Source organism: Phymastichus coffea, unplaced genomic scaffold (genome assembly GCF_024137745.1).
Source record: "Phymastichus coffea isolate CEN01 unplaced genomic scaffold, Cenicafe_Pcof_1.1 PCOF00086, whole genome shotgun sequence".
NCBI lineage: Eukaryota > Metazoa > Arthropoda > Insecta > Hymenoptera > Eulophidae > Phymastichus > Phymastichus coffea.
The window spans coordinates 193,803-204,439 of record NW_026706897.1 but is presented as its reverse complement, the minus strand read 5'-3'; the positions used below and the strand labels follow the sequence as shown (position 1 = coordinate 204,439).

Sequence of the window (10,637 nt, the reverse complement as noted above, 5' to 3'; positions counted from 1 at the left end):
CGCAATGGCCAATTACAAGCTCGGCGCTCGCGCGATCGCTCGGCGCCGAAAAGCGGCACACCGGCGCTATCCCTCTTTTCTCCCTTCTCGGAAGGAACATCGAGTCTTTTTGCGCTCTAATCTCGCAGCGCCATTTCAGTCAAAACGGATTGAAGAGCGCGCAGCAGTGGCGCGTATTAGCCGCACATATAATGACGAGTATATGCGCTTTCGCGTCCAAGCTGATATTATCATGTAATTAGACGCGCGTCGGGCCAATTAGAGTAAAACGCTCTCGTGCGCGGTGCGCTCGCTGCACTTTTATCGCATACCACCGGCGCGTTTGCAGCTTTTCCTAGAACGGATTGTCTATGCTAGGGGAGGGCACGGGGCTTCGCCTCGTTTATTTATTTATTCATTTATTTTTCGTCGCGGGCAGCTCCATACGGAGATCGCTCTGGGGCGCGTTTCGCGATCGCTACGGTTCAACGGCTCGTCGCTGACGCCGCGACGAGGCATGCCGATCACTCGTGCATACACCATCGGGTCCCAAAAATAGCGCGCTCTGCTACACGATCGAACGCCCGAGCGTCGGTGTGCTAGTCGCTGGCGCCTTCTATTGCCTCTCGTCGAGACGAGCGTTCGTACATCTCTGGACTAACGTCGTTTACCGAACTGCTACGACTCGGGAAAGTTGAAGTTTATTGAACAATCGTGTGGATACATTTTGGTATGTTTACTGTTCTCTCGTGCCGTGGCCGTGCTCGAATTGAACTTTGCGCTCGAATTTCTACGGCGATTCTACGTCGAAGAAGCGCCACTAAAAGGACGCGAAGCGTCAAAACGTCTTCATCGCTTCGACGACTTTATCGAGGATCCAGTTGCCCTCCGACTCGGGCACGCCGTCCTGGGCATCGCTCTGACAGTGCTCGTGCTCGACGTAGGCGTGCAGCACATTCTTCAGCAGGGTCTCGCAGTCGCGCACACCCTCGGTCGTTTCCTCGGCGCACTTCATCAGGCGAGCCTCGACGATCCTGTAACCGCAGCCGAGGCTCTCGTCGAAAGTGAAGTTCGCTGGGAAGACGTAGGGCGACAGGCGGATCGTCGACTGTGAAGTTGGAGCGTCGGTCGGTTTTGCGAACGATCGCGCGTCCGGCCGTTCCCGCGCGGTCGCTTACCTGCTCGATCGGGCAGAGCATCCCGTTAAAATTGAAAATCTGCGGGAAGCCGAATCGCGCCATCGGCGACGACAGGTACTCCTCGCTGCTGGCCGCGCTGGCGTCGTGCAGCAGCTGGCACAGGCTGACGGGGGAGCGCGAGAACAGTATCGGCTGTCCGTCGAGTCTTCTCGCGAACACCATCAGCTGTGGACAATCGGATTTCCGCGCGTCTGACCATTTTCGTAGCCCTCCACTGATGTCCGAGCGGAACAACTCACGTGCAGGTCGTTGTAAGGCGTGACGTCCTCCAGCATCGTCAAGTACGGATAGCCCTCGTCGCCGTAAAACTTGACGTCCACGTCCAAGTAGGCATTCTCGAAGTAGCTGATCCTCTGATTGACCATTTTGCTGCGATACTCGAGTGCCTAGGCAGATTTTCGGAGGCGATGAAAAGAGGCGAGCGACAAGCCGGCCGCGATCCGACTCAACTTACGATTGTGAATCGCGCGAACGCGAGTGCGAGCAAGGTGGCCGCTCCTAATCTCGTAGCCATGATTTACTATATTTATCGTTCATTTGAGAAGGACTTGCGCTGGAACGATACTTCGCAGCGAGTGCGCGTGGCGGCTTGGCAACCCGTTGGATATTGACCTTGTTGATAAGTGAACGCAATTATATGACTTGCTCGATATCGCCGCGGACAATTGCAACGTTTTGCACTAACGCTCACGAGGAGCTGTCGAGCGAGTAATTTATCAACTTTGGATGTATGCGCGCTTAATGATAAATGTTGTACAATTCTTTTGTGACGTCGTGAGCTGCGGGGTGCGATCGATTCGCGATTGTTACACCTGTCATACACGTAGATTTTTATCGATGCTCGATCCATTGCTTCTCCAGTTTTTCTTGTGGTGGCTACATTTTTCACAATTTCCGGGAATAATAAAGGAAAAGTCTTTTCAAGTTCTCTCGGCTGTCATCGCTCGCAGCAAAGATCGAAGAGGAAACGCTGGAAAAAAAAGCCGAGCGCTGCGAAAGCCTGACAACAACGACCACAAATACTCGCGGCGTGTACAAGCTTTTAAAATGTGAAGGATTTTCGTGACGGGGAAGAAGCCGTCAGGGGTCAACGAGCGTGTTACCAACCCGGACTTGAATTTCCGATCTTTTCTCGCAAGTGTGTGTGTGTGTGCCTCCATGAGCAGCGGCAAAGCTCCTTTCCCTCGCGCGAGAGAAAGAGAGACAAACATCTATTTCGTCTATTCCTTTTTGCTCGGCTTCTTCTCCGCTCCTTCGCTCTTTATCACGTCACGATGTTATAAAAGTCCACCAAAGGGAGAGAGAGAGAGAGAGGCTGAAAAAAACATCCCATATTGATTGTTCAGCCGAGATAACTGTTTTTCGCCTTTTCACGGGCAACGCTCCAGCTCCGGCCAGTTGATCCTCTATCGGCTCCGGTAAATGAGCTGTGTACTCGGCTGCTTTTTTTCCGATTCTCGAGAAGGGGGTTGCTTTTTGCGCTTATACATTTTCATTAGATGGATAAGTGCTTGTTCTATTACAATGAATCTGCAAACTAATTTATTTACTGGAATCCTTTTAATTAATAGCTGCTATTGATGCTCCGTGGGTAGAGTCATTATGCAAGCTGCACTTGAGAGTTTTATGAAGGATAAACATCACTGTTCTCTCTGTGGCAAGCAAACCAAGTAGACTCTTGTGTGTTCGAGTTGGCTGTTCTTTTAGACCAACGTTTCAAGCTCTAATGATACTTTTAATATTTCCAGGTTTGCGTTTAGCTCAATGTGTTATTTTTACTTTTCTAAAGGATACAATTATCTCAGATATTAATATAACGTCGGATGCTGCCTTTTGACAATCAAATCAATCATAACTAAATTGTAAATTTTTATTTTATTAAAATCTCTCCGTTCAGTCGAAACCTGTTATCATTTTTCACCTGTAAATTAAAGGTGACTTGTATTTATCAACATCCCATTAAAGCAAAATGTCTCTTTCAAAATGTTCAAAGATTTACGGCTAAATTAGCCCTATCAGCTCTGTAAAATATTGACCGAATCTATCAAGTGACTTCACGTAGGCACATACACGCACGATAAAGAGCACTTGCATCGAGAGGCATTGATTTATCTGGCCGAAAAAGACATTCTCCTTTCCAAGCACACGACCAGCCAAATAGTTATATCGGGTCTAAAAACTTATTGAACCCCGTAAACACTATCATTAATCTCTTTCACTCTGTACATTTTAATAATGCTTTCATAACTCCCCCGACTGCAAAAGCACCGAGCTGTTAATAAATAATCACCTCTCCACTACGACTACTGCTCAAAAAAAAAAAGTTTCTACAAAATTAGCCCGAAGCACAGCAGCAGTACGTGGAATATAATGGGGCAAAAGCCGCCGAATCGCTTTCGGCTCGCGGGCGCGCGCCGATATTTTTCGGCTCGTATATCTTTACGCTGGAGCTAGCGACAATAGACAATAAATGGTCAGTGACAGGCGGCCGATTTACGAGCGCTCGAGCTTCTTTGTTCTCTCTCTCTCTCTCGAAAGCGCAACTGTAAAAGCGCCGAGGCAGCGAGACAAGCGTGTTACATAAAAAATCGACGGCTTTGCGCAAGACGACGATTATTATGCGATCGGATGTCGATGCGCGCCTCATTACCGACGATCGCGCGCGTCTCCTTTTCGCGACTTGCCATCTCGCGCCTGCCCGTTTCCTTTTCCTTTGCCGCGAGCACTTGATAACAGGCATTCGGTAATCAATTATATACCGCCGTGTAAAAGCGTTACTTCGTATTCGTGTTTGCATACGCAAGGCCCGCTCTGTCCTTATACTTCCTTCGGATCATTGGACCCTTTATCTCTCTCTTTTTTTTTTCCCCCTTTTATATTCGAGGCAGTGTTCTATGTCAGAAGAGAGAGAGAGAGACAGAGAGGTGTGTCGACGCTTTTGCTTCTACACACGTACGCAAGCTACAGTGTGGCTGCATGTTAGTGTGTCAGGCAGCTTTGTCGTTAAAATTTATTAACTACTGCTGCTACTACTACGGAGAGTACAAAATATCCTGTATATACTTCAGTCGGCCGTAAATGTATTATTAAATTTTATACGAAAGTACATAGAGCGTTTTTACTAGGAAAGATATATACGCGTTTTGCAATTTTTATGATTTCCAGGTTCTCCTCTGTCTGTGAGGTAACTTTTTTTATGGAGTGTTTATAACTTTATAGCGATTCGTTATTTTTTTTCAATTTCCCTGGATATTATAGTTTTCAATTTGTTATGATTGGTGAAAGCTACGAAGACAAAATTGAAACTGTTGATTTAATTGAAGTTTACCGCGGACGAACTGAAATTGATTGATCTTCTAGTAATAAAATTTCAGAGCTGTTGTAAAAGTCATTGTAGGCTCATTAGATTAATGTAACTTTTGGTTAGTTAAGAATTTCTCGACAGCTTGAGCACATTTACATGTACGTAATATAATATTTTTAAACAAAAGGTATGAAAATTGATGATCGGAAAATCAGAGTTCATGAAATAATAAGTCAAATAATTTATATTTTATTAACCCATGCGGCCTTTCATATGACTTTAATCGCTACGAACGAACGAGGAAATCAACCAACAAAAATATATCCTACGATACTTCATGAAAATAAATCTGGAAAGATTATGAAATCGCAAGCCCGCACAAAGAGCGCCATGGCACATAACATTTAAAAAAAAGCAATGCGAGCACCACGGAAGAAAAAAAATTGTCTGCTAACACGTCCGCTCAAGTGTATCATTTGCAAAAGCGTCGCGCGGCGAAATTTATCGTATCGCGAAGAAAGGGAGGCCTTTGCTCGAAAAGTGATGCAACCAACCGCCGACACCCACTTATGAAGACAAAGAGAACGCGGCGACACGCGCACACCCACTACACCGCAGACTCGCGCGCTTTGCGCATATCCTTGTAAATCGTGATTTAGAACTGCGCGTAAAAATAATTAGTCCGCGCGCGAGCCACAAGAAAGGGAGAGAGAGAGAGAGAGAGAGAGAGAGAGAGAGAGAGAGAGAGAGAGAGAGAGAGAGAGAGACAGACAGACAGAAGAAACGGTCGTGCCTCGGCTTTCGCGTGATTGACGTTTACGAGGTCGCGATCGAGAGGGAGAGGGAGACGTTTAAAGTAAAGCCTCATATACCGCGGGAGGTCTCCTCTCCAATTTTCGCGAAATTTAATATTTCGCGCTCGCGCGCGAGTGAAACTGCGCCGGCGGTGCAGTCGATCGGCGCGAGAGCGCGTGCGCGCGAGAGGGCCAGTTTGTACGTGCCTCCTCCTCCTCCTCCTCCTTCTCCCCCGTTTTCCGAGAAATAAATTGCATAAGGCGCCGCCCACCTTTAAAACACGGCGAAAAACAAAGGGCTCGCGATATTTTTGCGTGCGCGCTGCCGTATATACATCCGAACCAAACACGATCGCGAGTGTGAAACCTTAAACTTCTCTCCTGGCGCCGAGAGAGAGAGAGAGAGAGAGAGAGAGAGAGAGAAAGAGAACCACTCTAGATTTCAGCTTTTGAATAACTGTACAATTATCCTATTTTTCATCTTGCGAGCTCTCTCAATGGTAACGTCTCTCCGAACGTTTTGAATTATAGATTTCGCCTTCGATTTATCTTTTGTTGATCTCGAATTTTCGTTTTTTCGAGATGCTGCGAGAGAGTGATACTATCAGGCTGGATTTTTACTTGATGCAGAATTAATGTGCTGGGACGAGATTGTAATTAATCAAGAAACTATTCCGATTAAAGTAATTGCTACGAGATATACTACATGGACATCGAGGTGATAATAATTATTCAATTTAGTTACCACTTTGTTGGTTACATATGCAGGAGACTTCCATCTGTTTTTTGTTGAAGGCATAGTGTATGGGTGAATCGACAGGTGAATTTATCTTTTGCAGCTTATTTCAGTAGGAATATACACAAAATCATTTTTCTTACGCAGCATTACAAAAGATAAATTCTAATTCTGCTAGTTACATGAATATTTAAAAAAAAAAACTAAACGTAATGCTTGGAATTTGAAGAAGTTTATTGCGTATCCTGTTGTAGTATTTTGATTATTTCGAAACATTTTCGAAGAAAATCAACAAAATAAATTAATCTGAATAATTATTTTCGCAACCACTTAAAATTACTTCTCAGCTTTAGAAAGTTTTTGATGATAAAGATTCCAGAACGTAGCATCACTGGAAAAGAGATATTTTTAATATTGATCAAGTTATTTATACCCACATACCAACTTGTGACGCTTAGATATGTGAATATAGTTTGTCTTAGCTCATTATTTGTTGTCATGTAGTTAGTTTTACTTGCATTTCTTCAATAATACGAGATTGATGAAACATCACTTTTCAACGCAAATCTCGTAAATGTCTTCGTCCTGTAAAACCCGTACGTGGATTATACCCGCTTGCGTAATAAACTCCCTTCGCTGGCGTTTAGAAAAGCGCAATAACCCATTTAAAATTCGTCGTCGCATACGAACATTTCAATCCCAAATCACGGGCCAGAAAAGAAAGGTATTATAAGAACACTCACGGGTCGTTTCAATCAGGTTTCCTCGTCGTCTGGTGGCAAAGCAGCTTAGCTCGTCGCATACATCCATGGTAATCAGGCTTCGAGCTAGCATACACACACACACACGCGCGCGCGCGCGCAACCCTCGGCGGTGGCGTATGTATACGGGAACCGCGCCCACACTGCAGAGAGCTACTTGGCATTGCAATTGCAAAAAAGGTTTTGAGGAAAAAAAGAAAAGAAAGTCGCACGGGCTGCCGGCGCTCGGGGTCTGCTGAGCGTATGCACATGCAATTACGACGCTTGGAAATAATGACGTTACAACTGCCTGGCTGCCGCTGCCGGCTACGAGACAATGCGACGACTTCTTTTTAAGGGATGTCGCCGCGGTATATGCGCTGATGTATCGATAGTGCATTGTCCGCGCAGTCCGTGCATAGGACGATGTCGAGAGGGCGAGCAACGCCGTTTTTTTCCTGTTTTTCTTTTTCTTCTTCGTTTTTTTTGCTTCTTTCTTCCTATTTTCGTTTGTTTTCTTTTGCCCCGCGAGAGTTCGCTGGTCGCGGAATGGCTTCATTGTACCTAAAGAGAAGAGATATTACGTAAGTTATGTAAGCTTTTGTAGTTTCGCCGCGTCACTTGCGCCGCGGCCGCTGCTCCGATGAACACGTACAGCGTCGATCTCGCGGAATTTATTTGATAGCCTCTCTCGCGAAGGAGGAGAGGAGAGCGCGCGCGCGCTCTGAGATATGTGTTGCGGAAAGGAAGAGTGAGGGGCAGCGGCAGCCAAGCGTTTTCTATACTTTATACCGCGACGTGCGCCGCGCACCTATGCGGCGCGCGCGCATTTTTGCCAAGACACCGCTGCTACGACAGCTTTTCTCCTCTTTGATGTGTTCATTCTTGGGATACACGCGCATATCCCCTTGTCTTGCCTTGCGATGTATATGCCTTTTTTTGACGCGCGAGTTCGATGTCGGATCATCGGACGGATACGCGATGGCCTTTTTATTGACGAGCATTCCATTGTGTCTTTCTCTTATTTTATATCCTAAAACACGCTGGGCAATGACAAATCAAGCTCTTCTCACTTATCGGTAGTGATGCGATGGCAGACTTCTTTCACTTTCACATTTTCAGGCACACGAATATTGATTTCAAGATCTGATAAGTATTTGTCGATAGCTGCGCGATTGTTTCTCGGCTTGTGTTTTCTGTACCAAGAAAATCTTAAACATCTTTGAAATCTTACGAAAAATGCTTTGTCAGTACAAATAAGGACACATTGCCATATATCCAGTTTTCCTTTTCTTCTTCGTGCATTTAATTATTTTTAGAAAATTAAGATAATTTCGCTTTTCTCGACGTGCATTACAAAATTGACCAAGCAAATTTCCATATACAGTTATTCTTCCCTTTGTTGTACAAGTCTTTATTTTAGTCCAAAATCGATCCAAAAATTGTAAAATACTTTCAATTTTTCAAGTCTAATGCAATAATTGTAGTTAATCAACATTTTCCTCAGCTTGATTAGTTATCAATTTTCTCGACATTGTACTTATGCTTATTTCGTTTCAATTTCTTTTTTATTTATCTTCCATAGGTTCAAGATTTTGAAATAAAAAATTGCATGAAAATTTGTTGTTTGTATCAAAGTTGTTGTTCGATTATTCTTATTTTGAGCTTATTCAAAGGAACAATCATCTTTAGATGACATTGTGTATTTTTAAATTGAAATTAGATGAAATTAACATATAGCGTATTAATGAAAATCCAATGAAAGTAAGGAACATTTGAAGGTACTTGCTGTGATACTGGTTATTGTAGAAAAACCATTAAAAAGCATAAAAAAAAAGATTAATAAGCTACATCATTTGGATTTGCGATGGAAAAGGGTCATCCAATTATAATTGGCCACGCGAGATAGAATTCCTACGGCGTCAACGGCCTGATTCTTGCGTGGATCACAGAAGTGTGCTCGGGGCACTATATCAAATCGGCAAAGAGAAGAAGTAGAGGCAGGGGGAAGAGGGAAGGAGGGAACGAGCAGCCAAAGCTCGGCACTGGCTCGCAAGCACGACGTGAAAAATTACGAGCGTGGGCTTCGCTCTTAATCCTTTTTTCACGCGCGTTCTCGTGACCAGCCTCGTTTCTGCCTATTATAAAGCGTCAAACAATCGGTGTACAGCGCAGAGATGCACTTTCTCGGTCGCACCCACACACACGCGCTCTTTGCAGATATATATCCGGCGCCGAGAGAGAAAGAGAGAGAGAGAGAGAGAGAGGCTTGTTCGGATCATTAGCGCGCGATCGTGTGACGTAACGAGGTCTACCGCTAGACACAACAACCGTTAAGCGACAAAATCCTCTCTAGCGAGCGCTCTCTGTGACCCCTGACATTGTTGCAGCTAGGAGAGAGAGAGAGAGTGTGGCTGATGGATGGGCTTTGTTAGAGTCAGCCTCCTTCGATGACGGACAGATCTCGAGCGTGTCAAACGCCTATTTGGGGCATGCCGCGCGCGAGCCCGTTTTTCTCCTTTCGGTATATTGGCGTGCCGCTGCACCGATGACGATCGACGACGACGACTCTGCGGCTATGGGAAATGGACGTTCGTTGTGTGCTCGTGCTCCGTCCACGGCGAGGATTACGCAATGCGTGGAGCTTTTCATTGGATCACTCAGACCTCTTTTTTCTTCCGATAGCGCGTAAAGCGGTTGACTTCGTTGTTTCGGACATGGCATTACAAGTTGGCAACTGCACAACGTGCTTTTCAATTAGAAACCAGACACTGAGAACAAAATGGAAATCTTCGCGAATTGTGGCCTTCAATTGTGTATGCTGAGTTTTCTTTTTATGACAGACCGTTGAACGCTACTCGTCAAATAAAGGTATTTCACGGTTAAGTAATAAGTGTTAGTCACTCGCTGAGTAATTTCATCTCGTACTAATGTAAGTGCTCTCGCAAACAAATGTTTTCTTCAAACACAAATTACTCAAAAATGAAGGTTGTATAGTACCGCCATCCCGAACGTATAATCAATTCAATCACGACAACTATGATATAACGATTGTACAGCATATTTGCTCATAATTAAATCGTTAAGTTGTAAAACTTCATGGATAAGCTGTAGGTAATATTTATCAAGAGTTAATTTCGATCTGCCATATGATAATTAACAAAACAAAAATCAAAATTATGACCTCGTTTACGTCTTCGATAGTTTCTATACTATATATCTTATTTTTTTCACTTAATCATCGTTAAATATAAGGATTGAAAATACAAGGCGCATATAACATTTCATTCGTCGGGAATTCTAAGAATCTGAGATTGACAATTTTTTAAACCATATAATTCATTTTCGATCTAACTCCATTTCTTTATTATAGATTTTCCAGCGTAAATTCATAAAGAAACACAAATTTCTTACAAAAAAAAAAAATCCAGTTTACGCGAAAAAATTAATTAAACAATTGCCATATGTTTATTGCTGCTAAAATTTTATTACCTCTTGATTTAATATGTTTAATCTATCCAAAAGTATGACCTCAATAACTTCACGATATTCTCATTTCAATGAACCATGTCTCGAAGAAATAATTCAATCAACCTATAAAAATTATCCAATTAAATTTCTCCAATCGCCGCATCGAACAGATGATCGAAATCGAAAGGCAACTTTGAAATCGATTGTCTTTCAAACTTGATAGAGAACGATCGAAAGAAAAGAAACGATCACGTTCAATTAGTCCGTCGTCGATGAATCCGTTCGAAGGGTCAGTGGGTGCGTCAATGATTCCCACATTGATGCCTGCAGCGGAGAGTCATCCTCTAATCAGCGACTCGTCATCGCTAAACACACCTTCGACACTGTCGAAAACTCGCGCGACACATAACGGCT

The 10,637-nt window shown here is 44.0% G+C and overlaps 1 protein-coding gene across 1 annotated transcript; it reads right to left on the bottom strand.

The window, feature by feature from the left end:
• Window positions 1–669: 669 nt before the first annotated feature.
• LOC131669050 (uncharacterized) lies at window positions 670–1,789 on the bottom strand. Its single transcript, XM_058943622.1, has 4 exons — window positions 1,633–1,789; window positions 1,418–1,564; window positions 1,158–1,343; window positions 670–1,087 (listed from the first exon to the last, which is right to left on the bottom strand). Exons 1-4 carry the CDS (start codon window positions 1,690–1,692, stop codon window positions 818–820), a joined length of 663 nt encoding a protein of 220 aa, XP_058799605.1. The 5' UTR covers window positions 1,693–1,789; the 3' UTR covers window positions 670–817.
• Window positions 1,790–10,637: the final 8,848 nt, after the last annotated feature.